This window comes from Anomalospiza imberbis, chromosome 5 (assembly GCF_031753505.1).
Source record: "Anomalospiza imberbis isolate Cuckoo-Finch-1a 21T00152 chromosome 5, ASM3175350v1, whole genome shotgun sequence".
Taxonomy (NCBI): Eukaryota; Metazoa; Chordata; class Aves; order Passeriformes; family Viduidae; genus Anomalospiza; species Anomalospiza imberbis.
In genome coordinates this window covers 33,465,049-33,490,957 of record NC_089685.1, presented here as the reverse complement: position 1 = coordinate 33,490,957, position 25,909 = coordinate 33,465,049, and the positions used below count along the sequence as shown (strand labels likewise).

Genomic DNA, 25,909 nt, shown 5'->3' with positions numbered 1-25,909 from the left:
TGCAGGTGGTGGTGACGGCGCTAGTAGTGAATGACACAGCTTTGCCAGATGACACGGAGCTGATCTCTGCATCAGCCAAGAGGAATTAAGCTTTGTCACTCCCCGCCAGGGCTACCTTTTGCCTGGTATGTGCGGGAGGAGGAATTCACAGGCTGCTGCTGCATTCACCCAAGCAGAGCCCCGAGCGTGCTTTGCCAGGGGAGGCAAGCAGCCAGAATGATAGCTGTCTCTTTTAAATGCCGCTGTCAGATCCTGAGGAGACTTGCTAAAGGTAATGTGCTTTCCTTCTTACTCATCCAGGGACTCCCTTGCGTCCTTTCAGAGACACAGCCTGATTTTTTTACTTTTAAATATGACCGTCCTTCCAATGTACTGTCAGGCAACAAAGAATTCCCGATACAGGAGGGTGTAGGAGCTCTTTCAATTAACATTCCTACATGTCCCAGGCTGTGGTCCTGCTAGGAAGACAGATCCTGGGGTTTGGGGTTTTTTTTTCTTTTTCTTTTTCTTTTTTTTTCTTTTTTTCTTTTTTCTTTGGTGGGTTTTTTTTTTTTTTTTGTTTCTTTTTTTTTTTTGTTATTGCTAGAAGGAGGATTTTTTTCCCAAGTGAATTGCCAAAGTTATTGTGAGGTGTTACTGTTTCGTATTTCTGCTAACTGCTGAGAGGCATCCCTCCTGGGTCAGTGCACACTCTGCCTTACTAGGAACAACTGACACTGCTGTCCTGGACCGATATCCAGGATGAATTTCTGTTGTTTCATGTCCTTTGCGAGCTATTTTTACCTGTGCTTTAGATGCCGAAGGCTGTTATGTGTGATGAAGTAGGGATAGCAGTGTGTGTTTTTTTGGGCTGCACTCTCATGTCAGTCTTCTGAAGTTAATTTGCCTGTTAGAGCAGTATACATTTTATCTTACTGTAATTCTTTGCAGTCTCTCGTTTTGCTCGGAACTTTAAAATACTACCCTGAGTCCTGTGTGATTGTTAAAGCAGATCTGTGAAAACCTGCCTAGGACACCTTCCCTGCTCAGGAATGAACATACCTTATTTTCTAAAAATAACTTTTATGTTTTTAAAAATCTCTTCTGTTTGGTAATTTTTTCCTTCTCTGTGTAAAAAGGTTTGATTTGGGATTTTAGCTTGATGTTTGATGGAAACTTCCAACATTGTAATAGCATTATGTGTCTGCAAATAAGAAGCTTCTATTTTTTATCTTGGGTGCTGTGAAATATTTCATGGCTATTACTGTGCAGCTGGATATACATCCATGTGTGACTGAATCTATTTTTATCAGCTTAGCTTGAAAAATCAGATGTCTTTGATTATTAGTCAGTATAGCTCAAAATCAATTAGTGCTTTATTTTGCAGAAGCATGAAAAGGTAGCAATGCTAATACAATGAGATCAGTAATAGGAAAAGAGAAGAATACTGCAATCAAACTTATATAAGCATTCTCCTTTTATTTAGATTGCTCAGTGGGGTCACGTTGTTCAAAACATAGGAACTTAAATATTTATTAATTACCCTCTCAGTAGATTTGCTTCTCTTTCAAATCTGTGCTGGGTAATGCCTGTTTTTCTCGTTTGTGTGAAATGTTTCTATTCTGGTAGCTCTATTACATGTTTATCACGTTGAAAGTCAGTGTATTCTCTTTTTCTGGTGTGAGCAGAGCAACCTTTTTGTCTGCTGATGTCTTTATCAGACAGATCTGGGCAGTAATTTAGTTACTCACTGATGAGAGTGCTTGTTCCACTTAAATACAGTTTCCCTGTGAATAATCAATAATCTAATACATCATAGCCATCTTAATTATTTCACGCTTCCATCATTCAACAGAACTCAGGCTAGTGGGTTTTTTCTCCTCTGAAATAATCTTAACTACCATTGAGACTCTTTGCTCCTCCCACTCCCTCCCAATAGGAGCTGGCACGATACTATTGATTTTTTACATTAGTGTGCGTTATGCTTGTCTCTGGTTGATAAAGAAGAAGATAGTCTAGGGGTATGTTCATATATTCTCCTGTAAGCCATATGCACACTGGACTGGCGTTGCTCTCCTAATTGACAGGTTCCTGAATTTTCACTGTTTTGAGTGAAATCTTAAGTTTTTTTATCTCATTCTCTGTTTTTTTTGGCCTTGATATTTGCATCTCAGACAACAGTTATGGAGTGCTTAACACAGCCTAGCTGAGAAAAGGGATGGGCCTTCACATTATTACTGTGGACAGGATTCTTGCTAACAGCTGGTAAACTCCGGCTGCTGTATCAGCTGGAATATCTCCTTTCCTTCTAACCTGCTAAGCATGGGGTTTTGCACATTCATTGAGCTCCTTTGCTCCAAAAGCAGTTTTCCTTGCTTTAGTACTTGCCCCCAGCCTGTCTCTGCTAGGGTCTTCTTCTTCTGCACTAATCCTGTAGCTTTGTGCAGTTCCCCAAAATAATTTCTTTACTGTCTTTCAGGCCCTATTGTGGTGAAAAGATACAAGCGTGCTGCACACTAGATTAGTGTCTTGTGTTTTTAATCAAAGATGTGTGGTTAACTATGCATCAAAATGTGGAAATATCTGCTTTATGTATGTTGTGTCATTTTTAATGCCTGTCTTGACAAAGTAAGCTTGTAGCTTCATTTCCTGTTATCTTGCAGATAAACAGAAATGCCTCATCTGGGCAACTGAAGACTCTCTAAAAGTAATTCTTTCCAGTAAGGAGGTGTTCAGGCAATATTTTATTTTATAGCAATTGTACTCCCCTCTTCTTGTACTACACCTTAACTTTTCAAAGCAAAAAGGAGAGGTTATTTTTGTGTTTCTTTGCATTGTGCATTGTGTTTCTTTGCATTGTACTTACTTTGTAATTGAAAAAATATTCTGGCAGGAGAATCTTCAGAAGTGTTGTGAGATAATTTCAAGGCAAATTTCAATCAGAGAAGTGTTGTGACCTAATTTCAAAGCAAAAATATCATTTAGTAGTGGGAATACTCTCCAAAACCCAGTCAGTACCCACTCCTTCCCATAGTTGTGAGTCAGAGCCTGCAACAGATATCCCTTACCTCTCTTGACCCCACCTCCATGGTCCTCTTCACATGGGAGCATTAGTCGTCTTCTTTGTTCTCTGCCTTCAAACTTACACCATTCATAGGAGACAGGCACAATTAAAGAATCATGGAATGGTTTGGGTTGGAAAAAATCTTCAAACATCTTCCAGTCCAGCCCCCTGCCCCTCAGTCCTGCTTCACTGCTGCCCCTGCTCACGCACTCCTTTTGTGCCATATTGCCTCTGTGGGTACAAGTGCTACTGTGGCTGCTGCAGCTGCTGTACAGAAGTCTTCTTCTGTATTTCCACTGTACCAATCACCCCCTCTTAAAGCAAAAGATGTGGCAAACAAGAAGTGCACAATAATTACTCATGCAGGAAATTTAGAAGACTGTGAGATTAGGTCCCTTAATGTGTATTACACTTCAGTTTTGTGAGCCTTTATTTTGGAGGTCAATATATTTTCAGTAATGAAATTATGTTACCAAGGTCAGATGAAGCTTCATATTTGTGTCCATTAACAAGCAACCATGAAAGAAAAGTATTATGTTATTTGATGATGCAATTTGCAAGAACGATGCTGTGTGAGACTTTTCTCATAGCTGTGGAGACATGATTTGAATTTAGATCTAGTCTATCTAGTTAAGAACAAAAAAAAAAAATTCTGGTTTTGTTGTTTCTACACAGTCTGTTATTTCTATGCTATTTTTCCATTATGCATTTTTAATAGCTGCCAAAATGTTTATTGTGGATGGGAGTTTGTGCTGTAATTACCTTTTTTCTTTCATTAATAAATCTTTCATACTTTTACTTTTGAGCTGAAATATTGCTGGCTCAATCTCTTTTTATTGTGATTATCAATATGTATTTGCATCTCTTTGTGCATGTATATACATTTTAAGCAATGTAGGAAGTAGTTAAAAGGTTCTGAAAAGAGAAAAGGTATCTTCTTACCATATTAGGTACTAAAATTTGCACTGAGAAGAGAGTTTTGTAATTTTTATATATTATTTAAATTTTTTATCTCCTTTCTATCCCAAAGGAGCATGGTAAGCCAAAAGCTACATTAAGAATCTGAAGTTGTAGCTGTTTTTATAGTTTTCACGATGAGAAGTACCGGGCTCAGGGAGAATGGTAGCTTACATTTGGACAAAGTGAATATAAGGAAAGGGCACATTTGTAGTTGTAAGAGCAACCACAAATCTGCACTTCGTACAGCTGCTTGTATTATAGGATTTTTTTTTGTGCAGTGGAGAAACACTAGGGTTTCCCCCCCCAGTTTATTCATATAAGACCGTGGGCATTGAGCAGTATGCTGTGCTTACCAAAGAGCCTGTGGTAATCCCTTACATTGCATATGTATGCTAAATAAAATTTACAGTTATTATATTAAGTACAACAGTGAGCAATATACATATGTAGCATACAATAGTGAAAAGTTGCTGAAATGTGTAGGCTAGTCAGGTTTACAGGTAAATTAACCACTTTGTAGTTTAAAAATTGCCTTTCAAGTAGTGTATTACAAAGCCTTGGCTGTGGTTAATTGATGTATGGACACGTTTGTGTTTTCCCTTTATTAGCCAAAAGAAAGCACTTTTAGGAAGCTGTGTCTGTAGTATAAAGTTGATCACAGAAATGGGTCTCTTCGTTAGAGTCAGGAATGCAGTTTTGCACATACACAGATCAGTGAAGTTATTCTGGATTTTATTATAATGGAAACAGAATAGGAGCACTCTGATAAAGATGTCAACTGTTGTTACACGGGGCAGAGCATGAGGAGCTGAGTGGAATGCCTCTCACCCATCAAAGCTTTATAGCCTATCTTCAGGATAATTTATCACCTACTGCGCATACAGATCCTTTCTGCAGACGTATATTTTTATTCTCCCAGTATGTTTCCAATACAGCGAGATAAAGCAAGCTTTAAAGGCAAGATGCTGCACTCCATTTTACAAGATGATCGGTTATCTAGAAATTGGATTGGGGCCTAAAGCATCAAAGGATGAATTCTGAATGTAGCTGGACATTCGGAAACCTACCTATAACAGTAGGTTATATTTTGCTTTGCGCACAAGCAACTACAACATGGACAAAGACAGATTTTTTTTTTTTTTTAAAGTATGGAATTAAAATGGTGTTTAAGACTTGACATTGAGGCTATATAGTATCTTATTACAAACTTGCTAGTGTTTCAGAGACTCATCCCAGGTCACTAGCCTTTAAATTATTTTAATAGTAATTCTGATTATGTGGTCTCTTTTTGCCAATATATTGCTTATAAAAATACAAGTTTAACTACTAGAACTGAGTCAACAGCTTGCTTTGAGTGAAGTAAAAATCTCAAGTAACAATATCTCTAGGGACTTTTAAACATAGGTTGGTTCCCTGTCTTTCTAAAATTAGTTCTGAAGATTCAGAAAACTTCTAAGTGTCTGGTAACTTCTATAAATAGGCAGTCAGTAAGGATTTGTTGGCTTTATGCATTTGGTTGGGGTTTCAGAAATACACTTCGAGGTTTCTCATACTCAACACCTGTTTATCCAAGTTGTCCATATCTCCAAGTTTTTTGCACTTTATTTCTGAAAGTGACTTCTGTGCTTCTTCTGATTTAGTAAACAAAATACAGTGAAAGAATAAAGAGTAGAACCAAAATCTGGAAACTTTCTTTTCCACTAGCATGTGGGAACTTCAGGGCCACCTCCAGAGTTGCAGCCCTTCCTTAGCCATTAGTGGGTACTTTGTGAGAAGACAGGAGAGAGTCCACAGGGGAGAGCTGTGGACATCTGTCAGCAAGGGAAGTTCTGACATTGCTCTTAGTGCTTGTGATGTAGTAAATAAAATTTAATAAACAACCAAAACAAAACAAAAGCATTCCTTGGTACTACTTGGAACTTTTTGTTTTGTTTTCTTAAAAAAAAAATGTTGCAAGACTTGTTTGTCAGATAAGAAAATGAAGGCAAAGAGTGGCCATGACCTGTTTTATGTCACTCAGTCGATCCATGCTAGTCTTGGGGACAACGCTGTCCTCCTACTCCCATTTGTTCATTGCTGGTTAGGAGCAGTTACTGAAGTAGAGAAGACACTGCACGACTTTTTCCCTTCTAGATTTTTTCACCCATTTTGACTTTTTTATTTGTACTTAAGAATGCCCTTGGCCAGGATTGTTTTAGGATTGCTTTGAAATTGTAAGTGCCTGCATTATGATTGCTGAAGGAGGGGGAGAGATATGAATTTTTGTTAAGATGTTCCTTTTATAATTGGTATTTAGGCTTGCCAGCAATTAGTATGTGAAGAACAAAGAGGCAGATTTATTATATTTAATGAGCATTATTAGTTCGCAATATTGTCTTTTTGTTCAAAAGAATTCTTTGAACTTATTGTTGTAAAAAGTAATGAAAGGAGAAAGGATTTTCTCTTCTGGAGCGAGCCAAACACAGTTCACAAGTTCAAGCAATATTTCTTCACCACTAATATATTCAAGAACTGGCAAACTCTTTATTAATTATTCAGGATGATATGAAGCACAGCAGCATACTAACCAATCTGTGTGATGCTTTGGCAAAAAAGAAAGACATAAAAATACTTTCCAAATCTAGCATGTACTAGTTAAAGTAGGAGCACTGCTGCAGCCCTTATGGTTGGAGGGTGTGTGTATGACTGGAGTTCTGCAGAGAAATTTTTTTGTTTAGATAAAAAGATATAATTGCATGCAGGCATCTGTAAGGTGTGAAGGGAAATCTGAAATCATATCAAGAGATGGTAAGTGGCCATTAGTTATCTTTTATCTATCAGATATTACCAGCTGGTATCGGATGTGGTTGCTCTGATATCAGTTACACATGGAAAACATGGGAAGTGTTTTTTTCTAGCATGTGTAGTACTGCCTAGGTGTTTTAGGAATATATTGCAAGCTGAGGCTCCAGGTGGAAATGGGCTCTGGTTCCTTGTGTGAAGAATGGACTCACTCTCTCATGAGCTTTATATAATCCTAGTCTGGGAATCTGAGAAACACTGTGCAGTAGGGTGAGAGTATACCTGCCTTCTAAGGCAGATTTCTGCATCTTAATGTCTTCCAGCATGGCTCTGCTTAGTAGTGCCCCATCTGCATTTCATATTGTGATGCTGCTGATGTGCTTCTGCCATGGGAAGGTCCTGCTCTAGGCATGGCCTCTAAGCAGGCGAGTCTGTCTCTGTCAGCATAGGTTACAGCACCTCTGCAAGCAGCTGTCAGTAAATCAGCAAAGGGTAATCTCATTTCTTCTGCCCTATCTGCATTTCCTGCAGGAGTTCTACTGGCTGGGGAGATGGCTGCTCAGCAGGGCATGCAGGGAGGACTGCCCTGGTTGGAGAATATCACATAGGGCCAAGTTTTAGCAAGCTGCAGGCAAAAAGAGAGTGGTTCATAAAATGTTTTTTTTTTTTCTCAAGGAAAAAAATACTATATTAAATTTTAAAAAATATTAATTATATAAATTAATGGAACCTTCTGCATTAAAACTGATTTACCTCAGTGTTACCACAACTACTATGTCATTCCCTCACTCTCACAGAATAATTTAGGATCATTTAGATTGAAAAAGATCTCTAAGATCATTGAGTCCAACCATTGACCCAGCCCTGCCAAGTCCACCATTAAAACATGTCCCTAAATGCCACACCTACACATCTTTTAAATACCATTTCCCTGGGCAGCCTGTTCCAGTGCCTGACAACCTTTTCCATGAAGGATTTTTTTGTATTATCCAATCTAAGTCTCTCCCAGCACAACTTGCGGCCATTTCCTCCCATTCCTCCCATCCCATCACTTTTTACTTGGGAGAAGAGACCAACCTCTACCTGTGTACATTCAGGTAATTGGAGAGAGCGATGAGCCTCTTTTCTCCAGGCTAAACACCCCCAGCTCCCTCAGAGGCTCCTCACAAGACTTGTGCCCCAGACCCTTCACCAGCTCCATTGCCCTTCTCTGGACACGGTCCAGTGTCGCACTACGACACAAAACAACTCACGCATTTACTTAAGATGTAAAAGAAGGAAAAGAGGAAGTTTTATTTCTGATCTTGTAATATACAGAATTCTAAAAGTGACAGAGGATTGGAGGGTGAAATTGCCACCTCTCCAACCACACTGGTCAAACCAACAGTTTATCAATTCTCTCTTCTTACAAAGAAGAATGCAAAACAACCATTATTTACATGAACGGTGTGTGAGGAATTCTAGTAGAAATATGTAAACATCAGAAGGCATAGAAAACTTTTAAAAGAACTTCAAAACTTTTAAAAGAACAGGGCAACACTCCAACACCTCCCAGTCTGTGCTGTAGTGAGGGGCCCAGAACTGAACACAGGATTCAAGGTGTGGCCTCACCAGTGCTGAGTACAGGGGACCGATCACTGCCCTGGTCCTGCTGACCACACAGTTTCTGATATTTCAGAAACTGCAGGCCAAGTCCTGTTGGCATCTTGTAAATGTATGAACTTCTAAAGATACTCATCCTTTATGCCTCCATTCTTCTTTTGGGTGTTTGATTTAAAGCAGCACTCCTGTAATATTTAAGAACCTTTTAAGACTCTAAGCAAAAGTTAAAGCTTCAGCCCAGAATGTTGTTATTACATAAAAAAGAAAAGTTTTATGTAAGTCTCCACTTCAACTTCAGTCTTATCCCTTGAACTGCTCGTGTGCAGTTTTTATTAATGCTGTTGGGAATTATGTTGTTATTAGTAAAGGAGGCTTCCCTAAAAGTGTATTGGGGCAGAAAAATTGCTCCAGATTGGACTGATTACAAAAAGACAAACACTAGACATAGTTTTGTGGGGGAAAATGTGTTACTGGAAATAGTGTCACATCTAACAGGCTTATTCTGCCTTAGCTTCTCAACAGTGAGTAGAAAAAAATGTTAAGCAAGGAAATACCAGCTATTCCAGTGACTGCATTACCATAGTGCATTGGTAAATGTCACCAGTAAAGCACAGTTTAAATCCACACTGATCTTAAGGAAACATTTATACTTTTAGTGAGCTAGAATTTGACAGCTCTGTCTGGCAGAAGAAATTGTTTCTGACATTTAGTTTTGGTTGGCTTTTGTTTTGTTTAGTTTTGTTTTCCTGGGCATCCAGTATGTGTTGTGACCTCTTAGAGACCAGTGCAGATTTGCAAATATACTGTGGCCATGTTATTCTCCTCTGTATCACAGGCCAGTGATGAATAGCAAAGATGAAATTTCCTACCATGACAGGAGCCTTAAGTTTTGTTATATCATTTCCTTCTCCCCAGCAGTCCACAAGGAGGGCACCTTTGAGGTTTTTAAGCTTTCCAGTGACAGGGTTTATATAGGTTTTTTTTTTTCCTTTACTGACATGCTTATACACATAAATTCCTGTAGACCCTAAGATAATGTGATATTATTATATCACCTGTGGGTCAGGAATCCATTTTGCTGAACCTTAGCATAAACTTACTGCAGATTTTGTTTCATTGAGCTAAAAGGAGTTAGGAACTGAGATAAAACCTGTCAGCCTGAGCTAATATGTAACATGAACAGTCCTTTTTTACTGCACAAAAAAAACCAAACAAACCAAAGACCTCTACAAAGCTTGAAAGTAAAAAGAAATTACATTCTTCAAAAAGAAACAGACAGAAAAACTTTTTATTTAATAGCTGTTTCCTCAAAGAATGAGAAGGAACAGAGAAAATGAGGATTCTAGTTTTGGTTTTGTTTTACTACTTTAAAAAAAATAGCAGGAAAGTGCAGGGTTGGTGAAGGAGTTCCTTGGAAAGTTCAGCAGTCCCAGAGATTGTCTAGTTACATTTTGTCTCTGTTTTCACCCCGGAGCTGTGTAATGCAGTGATAAATGTACCCAAAGGTCACTTTTACTCAATGTTCCACAGCTTCCAAGGTAGCAGGAGCCTGTCCTGATACACAAGTGGAAGGTAGGTCATGCCTTAGGAAGCGCTTGAGTTCCCTTTGTAGAAGAATAGAGTTTCCTCTTCAATGCTGCTGTTATGGACCTTGTTGGGATAGTTCAGGCAAGGCCACCAAACCAGCAGCAGCAGTTCCTGCAGATGCCCGTGTGAGGTCCCCTTCCTATGCACATATGCTATGTAATATTGAAGAGCAGCTGCTCGGTGTTGGCTGACAGCTGCACTGAGGTAGGAGCTGTAGCCCCAGGGAGTAAGGCTGACATCTCTTTTGCTGCATCTGTGGCAGTAGCGCAGTGTGGAGATCTCCTTTGTCCAGTCTAACAGAAAATCTTCATCACTTACTCCCTGCAGGAATGTGAGTATAAACTCTGCTCTTATTTTTCATGGGATTCACATCCTTACAATTTATCCAGACTGAGAACTTGGAGTGGTTGGGCTGGGACGTACCCAGTACTGAGCTTTTCAGCTGTCTCCAAGATTTCAGATCTCAGTGTAGCCATAATTGAAATGTTCATTAACAGTTCTAGACAAGTCAGTTTGACTTTCAACACATATTTCAGACCTACTGTGTTGCTACGGTGTACTGTGTGTTTTGGTGGTGTTTTTTTTACCTGACTGTCAAAAGTGCCTTTACCTTTGCAAATAGGTAGCTGGGTAGAGTAGATCTCAAAGGTAGTACTGAATCCAGGCTATTTCTTTTTCATGGTTTCCAAGAGAACAAAACTTCCAAACATTTTCCTGATTTCTGCCATTGGACAGTTGGGAACGTGGGACCTTCTTGAATGGGCATTGGCCACGTGGACCATTTTGAAGGGGTTTGCATGTTGTGTCTGTACATCCAGTGCATTTTGAAAACTCCAGGCCAACATGCTGAGGCAATTATTCAGTTTGTCAGGGGTTCAAGTAATGCCCTGGGTAGCATATTATAATAGATATTTTAAAATACATCTGTGAGATACCAATTGTGTATAGGAAACTTTGAAGTTACTTTGATGGCATCTTCAGTAGAGAATTTTAAGCAATATCATCTTGATACTGATGAAATATTATGGACAGCTGCCTTAGAAGAAATTAGGACCTGAGTTGACATTTGCAGCATAGTGTCCCACTGAAGGTAGCATTCAGCACCATTGGGCATCCACTCGGATGCTCATTCACAGCATGATAAGTTTCTCTCCTTTAAGTATTGCTCAGGAATTATGCAGGAGCCAAAAAATTACTGTAATGAGCTCCCCCACCATCTATTTAATCATAATTAGTCATAGAGTAATGAAGTAAGTGACATTTCCTGTGATCTTTTCACAGCAAATTCTACTATCCATGCTACCATAAAGAGAAAAGAGCAGAGGGATGATGTTGGAAAGAGAAACTGTCTTGTGTTTATGTTGGTTCCCCGTAAGTTTCCCAGCCTGTCCCACAGTGACATCTTTGTCATACCAAAAGATACCAGAAGAGGTGGAGCTTAGTGGAGCTGTTTGAAACACTGTATTTTCAAGCATTTGAGTGATTTATGGTTAGCTGAAATAATTTTCAGATTCTTTTTATTAGTCTTGTTTTCTACTTGTTTTCTTAAGCTGTTCAAAATTTCATTTTCAGATATTTTCTTGAGATTTCCCTATAAGCCCAAGTTTGAGAATCAGAATGTGATTTGATTTTATTGGTTTAATTCTGTTAACAATTGTGGTTCATTGTGATTGAACGTGAAGAAAGAGGATAAACAGTGATTTAAACGAAAATTATTATGTTTCTTATCCAAGAGCAAAAGATCTATCTAATGTGTTGTATATCTATACTGCTTATCTTTGAGACATCAAATGTAGTGATATGTGAAGCCTGCGCCTTTACAGATGGAAGCAGAAGAATACTTGAAGATGTCAGAAATTGTGGTGAATAGCAGAAGGATGGAGTAGGCAATTACTGTTCAGAAACAAACTTCAAGACTGGTTAGTGTTGGTTACAAAGCTGAAGATAACACACCAAGTGACTCTTGCAAAGTTACCATGAACAATTTACAAACTCAGGAAGAAATCTGTATATAATTCTGACAAAACTTAATGGGCAGCATAATGGGCAGTGACAGCAGAAAAATTCAGTGAGGGACCCATGAGCTATTCACAGTCCATGCACTATTTTCAAGGGGTCTGCAAATGAAATCAAGAAAAGCAAGCTTCTGTTCTGCATTTAATTTTCACTGTTATGGAAGGTACTAAAACAACTGAAAATCATGAAAAATGGAGCATATATGTGTTTGTGTAAATATATAGGTGTTTATATACACACATATGTGGCCACACACATACAATAGCTATCTTACTGCTGAAGCCAGAGGTTATAGCTAACAGTTCAAATCCCAAATAACTGCAATAAAAGATTTGAACAATTTAGGAAGTAATAATTCTAAATTTTAATTTCGTTAGAAGAGTGAGATAAATCTACAGCTGTCATGTTCACTGCAACAGTTGCATTACTGTTGTTGTATATCTGCAACCAAAAAGGTTGACATTTGCTGAATCTGTAAAGATGATTTTTAATAGATTAATCCAGAGCATAAAAGAATAATATGAGAAAGAATGTTGCAGGACATTTGAATAGTCAGTCCCAAATTCATAATTCTTTGAGAGCTGAAGTTATGAGAGCTAAGAGATAACCACTGGTCTTCCAATTTGGATGATAAATATAAAATAAGTAAAACATAGTGGCTTTACAGCATTTAACAAAAGTAATAACATTCTGTTCACTACACGAACATCATAAAGCTTCAAACATGGTAGCTAATCCTTTTTCCTTAGGAGAACTTTCTGGAAAACGTACCTGCTGCATACTTTATGATATGGATCCCATATTCCCCTGCAAATGTGGAGGGGGAAACATGTCTGCGCTGTTAAGGTTTTTAAAATTTTAATTAAGAGTTAAGATGAACAAAATCAGACCTCCCCTATTTCAAGATCAACTTTGTCTTTAATAGGAAGAACAGCAAACACAGATTATGTAAGTAAAACAGAGGGAATGTGCTTGGATTAAAGCTTCTCCATCCTTGTTTGCAATCAGGGTGTCATTGGGATATCCAGGAATGTTCTCATGCAGAGAGCGTGAAGCTCATACATTTTTATCTGAGCTGCTGAAATACAAAGAATGTATGGTAATTTATTCTCTTTGCTGGTTTTCATTACAAGGGTTTTTATACTTGGTAAGCCTTTCCTGCAAAGGGGAATAGTCTTCCTGTAAATGTAGGTTTTATGACATGAATCCATGGGGACTGTCTGTCTGATTTGAAGTTGCTAATGGTTTCAGCATATTGCTGAAGCATTTGCTCATCTAATACCACCTCCTTGAATCATGAATTACATTCAGGTTTTGTTCTTGGCCTCCTTCTCTTCAGCTTCTCCTTTCGTGGTGTCTGTGCCAATGAGCACATACAAACCTGTTTCTCTGTTTCTAATCTTACTGGTTCAGATTTGGTTTTGAAAGCATTCTCTGTAGCTGTTCCAACAAAGTCTGGAGAACCAAAATTGTAGGTGCAAACACTGAAAATCTGAATGCATACTGTGCTCTAGCCCCAGGTGTCAGATATAAGAAGAAAGAGATCCTTTTAGTAAGGAAAAGCTGGCCAGGTTCTGATTGTTAAGGTTTAGAGACCTTTATATATGTATTTATATGTGTGTATATATATATATATATATATATATATATATATATATATATATGGTTGTATTATACAACCATATTTATAAGATATGTACAGATGCTTTGTATTTGATGAGCAGCATGGCTGTGCTAGACTGGGGATCGAGCAGCTACATGACAGTTAATGTTGGGAGAGCATTTCTGCAACTCTGTCAAATCTGTCACACTCAGGATAGGTAAGAAATCACAGCTTGGAATTTTGATGGGTGGTAATTGGCAGACTTTTTGGATGATCCCCAGATTATTTCCAGCTGTAATGCTGCAGGAACAGTACCATGTAGACATGAGGGCTCATCACATAAGCTTGGCTGGAGAAATGCACCGTCTTTTATATAGTATTCAGTAGTTCATCATTCTTTAAGTGATCCTTGGACCCCTGAAGTCCTTATCCTAAGGTCCTTTCCCTAAGGATTTAAAGTCCTTAGTCTTTAAATGTCTCTGTTCCCCAGCATTTCATGTTGCTAAAAGTCACAGCTGTATCTGCCTGTAATTTATCAAGGCATAATAAATTTATAGTGTGTATTTTAACAAGTTGTTGCTGCAAAGGTGCACTGATCAGGAGTCAGAAAGTTTCTTTATAATAATGGCTTATAATGCTTCAAAACTCTGTTTTACTGATGTGAAAGGTATCTGTCAGTAATACAACTTGGCTATTCTATAAAATTGTCTAAAACACTGGCAGTTTGAGAAATGTTGGCTGTAATTTAATTTCTGGGTTTATATTCTAGCAAATGATGGCTTGTTTCAACCATTTCTCAAGCGACCGTCTTAATACTGCAGTGGTACAATATTCTCAGGAGTGGAAGATGCTGTCAGACAAAATGCAGGCAGTTCACACTGCTGCTACCTAGCTGGGATAATATTTTTATATCTATGTATTTATATAGATATATAAATGTATTTTTCACTCTGTACAAATCAAGTGCCTTTCTGACTGAACTCTTAAAACTGTCAGTACTCAAACCTTAGCAGTTATACCATTTCATATAGTTTTATTCGGAACATCTTACAGCACTTCTAGGTAGCTGTATTTTGGATTGCTAATGTTTTCACAAGGCAGTAGTTTGGAGACCATTAAGAATTGGTAATCATTGCTTTGAAGTTGTACATAATTATCCTTCTGTTATCATGAAGATTTTGGCTGAAGTAATACCTGAAACTCTCAGATTATAAAAAATTGGTAACTTTACTTTTTGGTCAGATTGAGAATCATGTTTTTGATGCTCTATTGAGTTGATTATATATTCTTTTCAAAATTGATTTTGCAGATCTCTAAAAAAAATAGTTTTAATCACTGTTATATTCTGTAATACATTTTTTTTTGTTTTGTCTTTTTTAAGTGGTATTTGTATTTATAAACAAAATGAAACACACTCAAGTGGAGAATGGTGAGAGAATTGTGGAGGTTAGACTTCGTGAATGTACATTATTATAGCTCTTCATTTTAAGAGAGAAACAGTTAAGAGGGTGGTGACAAGTATTTCATTCCAAGGATGGTAAAGAATTTTCTGTTTTGGCTGGAAATATTTTTAATTCCTCATGGTCATGTGGTATCATGCTTGCCAAACACCTCTCACTGCTGCACTATATTCCACATCAGTAATTTGGCAGAGAGGTGCCGGGATTTTTTAGGTTCTTAACACTAAACATTTGTGTTTCCTTGTTTCCTGACTGTGTCTGAGATCACCTCTATTCAGTTTTGTAATAATTTTTTGTTTTGTTTTGTTTTTTTTTTTTTTAATTGCCTATTTCTTTGTTACTTGAGAGAGCCTCTTCAGAGTAAAATGTGTCCTTTAACTGATTTGGCAAACCCTACAGTAATGTGATGACAGTAATTAATGTAAAATAGGAGTTTTCTTTGATTTTTATAAGATGCCAGAATTTTGTCTCCTAGTTTGCTGTGCAGAAAATAACTCAAATTATCAGATACTATTTTTATAGTGTGAATGTGATTGATATTTGTGCCTTAAGGCAATTGTGGTTATACATTAAAGAAGTTACATGGTAACAGGTTCTGTGTACACTACATTCACATGTTTTTTCCTGTAGTTGTTTTCTCCTTTCTGAAAACAGCCCTGACTTCAGGAGCAGGAGTGGCTCCTATTTGCATACACAAACTGTGAAGCCACGTGTCTTGGATAAAATATAAGGAAAACATCATTAACGGCTGTGGTCCAATCAAGTCCCCTCTTTATACTCAGCAATTCCCGTGGGCTCTCAGTGAGTTTCCAGTCTCTTTTTATCCTCTGTCAAGGGATATTAGCCAAAGATGGTGATACAACTCCATGATGTGGCAAAAATAATTTGATGCTTGTCCTTTCATGTTTTTTTCTTAGAGCCTTTTAAAGGTAAGGTTGGAAATATTATCCTGGTTTGTGGTAGTTTGCTTTTGAGCCAGGGTGCTATGATTTCACCTCAGGACTGTGAGGCTTCTGTGCTTTAATTCCCCTTCACTGCCTGTGGGGTGGTCTGGATTTAGGCCACCACAGGAAACAAACTCTGTGAGGATGGATCTGATGGGGATAAGCAGAGCCTCATGTTACCTGGCCACACTTCCTGCTTAAAATTTTGGAGCCAAGGAAAGATATGTAATCCCTGACCTTGACTCTGGGTCCTGACATTGACGTGTAAGAAAACAAAAGAGCTTTCCAGAAACAACTGTAAGGAGAGGCACTCTGAGTGACGGATGTTACCTGAGAAGACATCGGTATCTCCAGACTGTGAGTTTTTGGTTAAACAACTAGGAAACATGAATCTATTGAAATACTTCTTTGCCATTGAATTTGGTTTTGATCTCCCTCAAGTTGTATCTTTTCACTAGATATCTTTATTGTTTTGCACTAGGTATTTGTGAAAGATAAATTAAGTTTCAGAAATTGAAGTCTTGCTGCAGTTGGAAATAGCCATTGAATATTCACGTGTCCCACAGTATAAAATAATGCCATTTTCACACATACATTGAATAATTCATGCTATGTATAGAAATTTTGAAGTTCTATCTATGGAGGCATATATTAATCAGGAGAATTACATATCCAGTTTCATCTTTTCTGAGGCAGAGGGTAGACCTGAAGTCATTCAGCTATTTCCAAACATGCAACATTTCAAACTACTAATGCAATGTTAGTTTCCTAAATGCATCATTAAGTACTGGTATAGACTTTCAGGGCTTTCGTTCCAATTGTGGTAAAAGTGGGCGATTCTATGAAGCAATCAAGTAACTGATAATAGCTTTCATTTCCTGGGGGATAGAGGTGGTTTTCCTTGTGTCACCCCAAAACTTTAAACTGTGGATTTCATTTATTTGTTGGTTCTAGCTTTCTGATCAGTGCATGGCTCTTACACATCCTAGCATTGTGAATTATATAGTGTACTTAAGCCAAGAGTTGAAAGTATAGTGATGATAACTAATGAATTGCCTTAATAATCTTGTTAAGGATGGATATGAAAAGGGATATAACTATAAATTAGGATGATAGAAAAGACACACTGCATTAAATTACACCATGTTAGTAGTTTTACCATTGCTGTAAGTATAGGCAGCTGTACCAGTGGAATGGACAGAGTTATTCTGCAGTTCTCTCTGCCTTTTGTACCAGTCACATTGTAGTGTTACAATGACTTCTCTCAATTTGTCCATTCATCTTTTTTTCTGAAATGTATTAAGAATGCACAGCAAACTCCTTCTTCCAAGGCAGAAAACTCTTTTTTCCCCCAGTTTTGAAGGAAGTTCAGCTTTTTTATAAGGTCTGATGTATTCTATACTGAGGGAAAACAGATATGGTGAGTTCTTCCCAACGATGCATCCTTTCAGTTGAAACACTTAAATGTTGTCCTGTAAACTAACAGGACTCATATAAAAGAAATACCAATATATGAAAGCATTTGAAAAGTAATGCCAAATATATCTGTACTTCATGTAGAGCTGTAAATAACTTTGTAGAAAGAAGCAATAGTTCAGTATTCTAAAGCTGGAGAACCTACTTTCTCAGTGGAAAAAAAAAAAGTACATTAAGTATGCTATTGCTTTCTTCACCTGCACATTAAAATGTATATCTTTACTTGGATTGTATAGAAAAGCTTTTCATGGAATTAAAGTTAAATTAGTTGTGACAGTTGATTGTGATTAATCACCAGTTTTTCACTGAAATAATTTTGTTTTTCAATGTTGAAAAATAGAATTCCACAAGGAATTATACACAGTGGGAAACATCAATCATATTTGTATAAAATATGAAAGATGGGAAGTATGTCGTATTAATGGATGCTTGTGTATTTTATTTGGAGGTTAGAGTGACCTTTCTTTTGTTACTTTAAAAACAGGTAGTGAGGTGGAGAGAGAATCATAGAATTTTGGCTTAAAGATGACTGGCAAGTCACCATGTCTTTGAGAGTTTTTCATGGCCTCCCACAATTGCTTGGTGTAGGCACCAAGGGTAAAGGAGAAATATTAAGCTGGATGCAAGTGCAGTTTGATACAGGCTTCCATGAAAGAAGCTGTTGTGTGATTCTGAGCATCATGAGGGTTTTAAAAGTTGTTAAAGACAGAATGAGTCCCAGGGGCCATGAAGGAACCTTGAAAAACTCATTTTATGCCTATTCAGCTTTAACTTCAGAATAAACAGTACAGTGGGTGAAGTACTAAGTGGCTCAGTCTTTCTTCAGGCTGGAGCTTAACATAGGTGTTAATAATGGAATACCTTCTGAATTTCTGTGACACACAAATTTGCAAGGACTTAAATAAATTACAAATACTTATTATTTCTGTACATGCAGAAGTAATGCTTGTGCACAGATTAAGTATTGGACTAATTTTGAAGGAAGTTCTTAAACCATAAAGTATAAAATTCGGACATTTTACTTGGTAGCAATTTTAATACAGGGATGTTTGCTGTGCCACAGATAGAGGAGTGCTGTATATAAGGCATTCAGGTGAAGTTCTAATTGGGAGTTAAATTATTCCCAGCCTTAGTAAGAAGTTAAATTCCTCAGGATGAGAAAGATTTTCAAAGATTGAGATGAAAGATTTCAAACAAGATCACATCCTGTTTTATAGCTGGTTCTTAATGAGTTTGACTTCATAAGTCTATGTTTTAATTATCTTCTGTGTATTAGCCTGAGCCATCCAGTAGGTTTGCATGGGTTAATTCTTTCGAAAGTTATTTATATATGAATAATTTTATCTGAATTTTGTGCACATTAATTAGTCTTGTAGGGTTTGGATAAGTATTTGAAAAATTGCACTCCAGTGAAAATACTGCTGCAGCTTTCTTCTGAATAGAAATAGTAAAACTCGTTGGAAAAAAATCACATTAAAATGAGTATTGAGAAGCATTTTGCTATCATTCCCACTTCATTTCATCAGAATTCTGGTGATAGTGTGACTCTGATAACTGTGTTAACAACTGTGAAATGCAGGTCATTAGGAGATTAGGCTAGCAGCCAGTTGCATTGTTAGTACATTTCAAACTTGCTGTGCTTGGTAAATTATGAAGTACTGCAAGAGATGTAGCTGTATGTTTTCTGTATTTCTTGAAAACCTTTCAAGGATATCATATATGCTAAACAGATATTCCTAATGCTGCAGTAGGCTTCTTAATTGGATAGAATATGTAACATACAGTCATAGATTTCTACCCCCAGAAATGATAAATGATAGTGGTTGGAGTTGCTCTTATGCAAATGTAATTACTGGCAGGAAGAAGCAGCACTTCACTTCATTATGCATTCTGCTTTTGTCTTTTTGGTGGCTTTACAGCATTATACTTGTACATTACTATGACCATTTTTGGTATTTGTTAAAAAACTGTGTACCATATTTATGCAGGTATTGAGAGAATAAGCATGTATTAGTAGGTGAGACATTTGGATGGCTATAGATTTATATGCATACAAGAAAGCACATATGGCATGCATATACATAATGCTTTGGTTTTTTGTACATTCTGAGAGATATGAAACTTGTTATAAGCAAAATCAGCCTCAAGAGAATCAAACTACAGTGAAAGAACCTTGAAAAACCTATTTGGTGACGCCCATTATACTGTGAGTTGCTGTTGCAGAAGCATGTGCTGAGCATTAGACCAATGTTTGACACATGGCAATTGTCTTATTTTTCAGCCCTTACAAATCCCCTCCCCAAGTCTAAGTATATATATCCAGTTCAACTGCAGTAGCTCAGGACTATGACATCTTCAGGCTCTTACAATAAAGAACATTCTCTCATAGAGAGAGATCTCTCACAGATCATAGCAACATTTGGCAAAAGTAATTAGTTTGCAATTAGGGGCTTCTGCAAGTCATCTATCAACTTGCAAATATTCTGGTTTTAGTTTTTCCTACTTTGTTGAACCAAATCCCCTTTGAAACAAATAGTAGGATTTTTAGTGTAAGTTTTATCAATTCAGGTTTTCAAAACTTCCTCAAAAGAGCTCCAATTTCACACTTGTGTTTCCTCTGCAGAGCTTTAGGAGGCTAGGACATGTACCTCAGATTTCATCTTGCTTTAATTTGAAATTAACAGTTCAGAGAATACAAAAAAAAAAAACCCAAAAAACCAACCAGCCAAACAAACAAAGGCACTTTAGCCTGTCTGCTTCTTTAACACTGTTGTGATTTCATTATCTTTTTATTATCAAGTCACGTATAAGAATCTTTGTAATTTTCCTGGGGATTCAGACTTCTATAAAGTCTGGCTTCCAGAGAGGAAGATTGTTTGCAAAAGCAATAGGCCTTCGAGCCTCTGCTCTGTCTCTAATTCTTTCTTGGTGCAACACTCTGGAAATTCCGGTGCTGAATAAAATGGCAGTGATGAAACTCTTTCTGTCTTCCATAGTATGTGTAATTAATAAATACATTTTCACAGCCTTTAGGTATTTGCCTGTTATGAAAATAAGGATGTACTTGAGGGAATAACTTGAGGCATCTTTTACCCGTATATAAAATAATTAGGACTAATAAATATAATTGTAGAAATCCATAGCATGTGTAGGATTTAGAAATACAGCTGATAATGTTTTACTGTTCTACATCTAATATTTCTGAACAAAAAAGTTCAAGTTCTTTAAAAAGTCTCTGGAGGAGCTACTCAATCTTAAGTTTGACAAATGATAGGGAAAATTAACTTAAACAATAAATTCTTTTAACAAGAAGTGTGGAAAAGCCAGCAGGTGAACTGTAACAGGTTTTTTCACTGAGATATAGAGGCATAAGTACCCACATTAATTTTGAAAATGTTAGTTTTGTCACTTTGGTCTAGATCTGCACCTTGATGCTGAGAAAGTAGGTGCATCTCTACTATGCTTGATCCTAAACTCACAGACCTCCTGCTAGATACCCAAGTTCCCTATGCAGTGTACAAGAGAATTGGCCAAAAAGGTGGGAGTTCAGCTGGACAAAGGTGTCAGCAAGAGCTTGTGCGTTGCTGGCACACCACTTGAATTTAGCTTGAATTAGCCAGCAGGTAATTCTGAGAGTGCGGCAAGCTGAGGGTTCTCTTGAGTCCACAGAAAGATTGAGTTTTCCAGGCCAGCTCCCCAGTATGTGGGAACTTAGGTTCCACTCTTCAATCCTGAAGAATTCAAACCTATACCTTCCACCTGCACATGACAAAAGAGGTCCCTGAGTCACAACACTGCAATGGTTGTGATAAAGATGTACTCTTTTTCTTGTGATGGTACACAGTAATGGAATTTTACTGACAAAGTTTTGGACAAAGATGTGAGAAAGCAAAAGAGAAATTAAACCCTTGAATCTTACAGGAATATGGCCTTCCTGGGGAACGGTCTTTTTGACTTCTCCTTCTGGAAATATTTCACTGTTCACATGAAAGAGATTGCCAATAAAACCAAATTTGTATCCTTCTGAAAGGCTGCCTGAACAGTAGGTCACATTTTGTTTATTAGGCAGTTTATCCAGCCAATGACAAATGGTCTTCTTAAAATCCTTTAAGATCTGATTTAATTAAACTTCCAGGCCAAAAAAAAAAAAAAAAACAACCAAAAAACCCCAAAACAAAATAAAACTTCAAAAAACAAAAATACCCTGCTAAAACAAACAAACAAACAAAAAAAAAACCACCAAAACAAAAAACCTCAGAATAATCTCAAGGACGATAGACTTATTTAGGCAGATGGTAACCTAAAATTTCTAAGTAATAATCAAATGCTTCCAGCTGCTTCATCCTGTAAAAAACAAGATACAGAAACTGCTTTTTCAGGTATTATGGGACCTTACTTTAGATGGAAATTGTGATTTGCTCTCTCTGTGGAGAAGTACATGCCTTCAGAGGCTGGTGGCACAGAGCAAGGATTTTTAGGGTTACGTTATCAGAATCTGGAGACCTAAAGGCCATTATGAAGTTTCCATGTAGATATACAGCATCAATACTGAATCTATCCTTCAAGCTGTCTTGAATCTCATTGCTGATATTTCATATTCTGTGGTACAATAAAAACAAATGTTTTCACTAGCATTTGTCTTTATAGAATGTGGCAGATGGAAACTGCATCTCTCAAAAGTTTGAAGTTTGTTGTTGTTTTTCTTCATCTTAAATGTTGTGTGGAAATTTATCTGCCAACATTCAGCTGTCTGTGATAGGGTATAATGGAAATTGTATCCTTGCCAATTTAAGAGTCCCTGCAAGACATTCCTGACTATATATATTTGCATAATGAAACATAGCAGTATTTCTGATAAAGTTTTTGCAAGGTTTTCCCTGTAATATATTACAGTTAATATTTAGGTACTGGATTGAGACAACCCACTCCAACTCAGGATAGCATTTAAGTGCACACAACTAAACTTTATAGGCTTGCTTAAATCTCATTGGTTTGGTATGTTTAAGTACAGTGCTGAATTATTAAGCTCCTCAACTAATTTATTTGGAACTATTACCTGTGTAGTTTTATGGCTTTGGTAGATTGTGAGATATTTCAGTGGAGAAGGGAAATTAATTTTCTTGAAGCTTTTTGTACCTCTTTGTTCTCCAATTTCTTTTAAGTGTTGGACAGATTAGTTAAGATTAGACAGTTACAATTTTGACTGTGATATATGTTATTGATGTACTGTAATATCAAGAGACGACAAGCCCAAATGTCCTGTATCAGAAAATAAAAGTAGTACTAAGTCATGTACCCCAGTACAATGCATGCATTCCTGGTGCAAAATTGTTTCCTTGACCACTTAGTATCCACAAAGAGATGGAACAAAGGCAAGGACCATTAGAGCAATCTCAGTATTATTTGAACAGCAGTGGGATGCTTTTTCCCAGTGCACCTGGGTCAACATGGGAGTGTCAGAATCCAGTATGTGTTACCTGGCTTTCCATTTTTTATGCAGAACCATCTACCATGTGTACATTTCTGAACAGGACTAATTCCCAATAAGAATGCCAAAATACTGTAATAAGCTCAAACCCAGTGAAAAGAAAAGGCTATATATGTGCTTTATAAAAGTATTTATCAAATGAAATGTGTTTTATCTTAGTTGAAAAATCAGCTTTCAGTTGTAGCAGTCTTGAACTGACAAAAATGAAATTATGTTTTCTAAGTAACAGTAGTACTTTTGCACCTTCCAGAGTTGACAAATTCCCTGTTGGGTATAAAATACTTTCGAGAGTATTAATCAACCTATTCTACACAGCATTAAGTGCTTGTAGCTTGTTTTATTGGGCATCACCGATACTTGACATTTATAGAAAGCAATGCCTCTGGTGCACATATTAGTAACAGTCATTTTAAATTAGTCATCTGGGTATAACTACAGACATTGGAAAATACCAACTTGGCCATCTATATCATTTAAATGGATGAGGTCAGATTGCTTGAACAGACATGAAATGACAAAAGTAAACCAGCATTCACGCGTGCCAGGTCATCTGTGTTAGTTAGGAAATCGTGCTGTCAGATTTGTAATGGGATTTCAGGATATGGCCCTTTTGTCTATTGGTGAAGAAAGGTGTTTTGTTGCATTTTCTCTTTGACAGTTCTCATGTCTTGTGTGATTTCTTGTTCCATTTAGTTTTGGGGAGGGATTATATTACTACTACTGAAAGTGATGCTCTAATATAATGTACAATTCACCAGAATAATTGTGAGAGTTGTGCAAACTGCTTTGTATCTCCTCTAATTCCCACCAGCTTGATTAGCAACACATTCACTCTTACATAGGCTGAGAAAGTGATAATTACCTCTGTCTTTATGAATAAAACTTGGAAAAGTCTTTTTTGACAAGTCATGAATTTGCTGAGAAGCAAGAGGTAGATAGAGATCAGAAATATGTGCATTTTCAAGGATGATTACTGCCAGTAATTTTGACTGAAAAACAAAGATGATTTCCCCAGATGCTGCAGTGTCTTATTTCAGCATTTTCAAAATTAGATCTGTCCTCTTTCCTTTCAAAATATTTTGGAGCTTTTTACTGTATTTTTCTTCCTTAAAGAAAACATGTTTTTAAGGATCAAATAACTTTAAAAATAAAGGAAGCATTGCATTTTGGATCAAAGATAATAGTTCGGGTTGACCCAAAAAGTCATTTATTACTGTATTATTTTTCATAATTTTCTGTTTCTGTAAATTCAAACTCTTCCCTCCTTTTTTTGTTTACTTTTCATGTTTGAAGCTGTCATCAGTTCAGTTCTAATCTAGAATTTGTATGAAAAATCACTTGAAAGTTTCCAGTAAAATGGATGTAATTTATGTTTCAGAGTAAATACAATATCTCCACATAAACCAGACAATTGCCTCAGAGTATATTGTTAGAATATCACACTTTACCAAACAGCTGGTGTATGTAAGCATCTTTACAAACATGTTCTATAAAAATCACATGAGAGCAGATGGATTGCTTCCTCCAGTTTCCTGGAGGGAGTTGCAACCCAAGAACTGGTGGTTCCCACTGGAGTCTTGTATTTTCAGAAGGTATAGACTCAGCCTTCTGAGGTGGTGTATTCAGTCCCTTTTCTGATGCATGACTAGCAGCTGAGCCAGGATGATGCAGTAGTGGGTGTTCAGAGACATGTCTTGGTCTCTACAGCCCTGTGGAAGATGCGAATTGTCCATACCCATCAAGAATGAAGGCCAGAGTAATTGCTGTGATGTGCTGCAGATCTGTCTGTATTCATTCAGTTGTGTACTAATTTTGAATGTTAAAATGATCATATGGAATATCAGTTTCTATTACATCCCTTCTGATGAGAGAGTCTGTGAAAGAAGAGGTACCCTTTCCTTATACAGGTCTGTGCAGTGGGTGGTGAGTGTAACTTCATTGTGTTGCTGAGTGGGTTTTTGGTGCAGAGATGCTGAAGCAGGTGCTTGCTTCTCTGGCTTCACTGGAGCTTGTCTGGCTTGCAAGGAGGTACTCAGAGCTTCTATGCCTAAGGAAGGGATGGTTTGCCTTGCTTAACCCCTTCTCTCTTCCTGCTGAATCGACTAGGTTTTATTCCAGTATTTGATTCTGTGGGTGCAGTTTCTCTTCTGGTAAGCAGACATTGTGGTGTACCTAGTCAGCTTGTGTGGAATAATTCTAGCAATGCTATATTAACTTCCCAATAAATAATTATCTGTTTAACAGCCTTTGCACAGAAAACAGGTCAGATTTCCCTGGGGAAAAGGCAAATGATGCTTCCATTTGGTACATTTCAGATATATTTTGTTGCCTATTCTGTTTACATGTTGTCTCACATAATCTTTTGTGCCTGCATGTGATTGTCAGGTCGAGTACTCTGCAACTGAGAACACAGGAGAACCTTTAATTTAGGAAACAAAATGTTATATCAATGCATATCAATTGAGTAAGTGCCAAGTGACTGTGTGCCAGCTGTGTTTGGGGAATGCTGGTGAGTCACCTTGGTGGGCAATATTATTCATGTTCTTACCCATTTGTGCTTTTCATCTGCCACCTCATGTCCCAGGATGCAAAACCCATGTTTAAAGCTTCTAGTCCTCATTATTGACTTTACATTATGACAAGAAGGTAGTGCATCCCTGCAAGCTGGCATGGATTCTTTATTTTTTGCAGTTAAGGGAAGTAAAGTGTAGTAAATACTTCATGCTGTTACTAAGAGCACTAGGAAACTCCTACCATCTGCAGAAATAAATTTCCTGGAGCACAGACAGTTGTGCATCAGGCTTTAATGCACAGGATTTTTTTGTCCATGCCTTTTCTACGTATCTGTGTTCTATGTGCCTGGAGTTGGGCAACTTCAGACAATTTTGCTAGAAGTTGAAATGGGTGAGAGAGTCTGGGGGGAAAAAAACCAGAATTGTTATGCAGTGG

The 25,909-nt window shown here is 37.3% G+C and overlaps 1 protein-coding gene across 14 annotated transcripts in view; it reads left to right on the top strand.

Annotated features, from left to right (window-relative positions):
- Window positions 1-25,909, top strand: part of GRIP1 (glutamate receptor interacting protein 1) — a 310,240-nt gene that overhangs the window by 159,807 nt on the left and 124,524 nt on the right. For 2 of the 14 annotated variants that reach the window (XM_068190153.1, XM_068190148.1), the window contains exon 1: window positions 19-271. The exons of the other annotated variants lie outside the window; for them this stretch is intronic. In XM_068190153.1, the coding sequence (XP_068046254.1) occupies window positions 217-271 (55 nt within the window). In that variant the 5' untranslated portion in view covers window positions 19-216. Of the gene's footprint in view, window positions 1-18; window positions 272-25,909 lie in introns of those variants that run through there. 14 annotated transcript variants of the gene reach the window in all.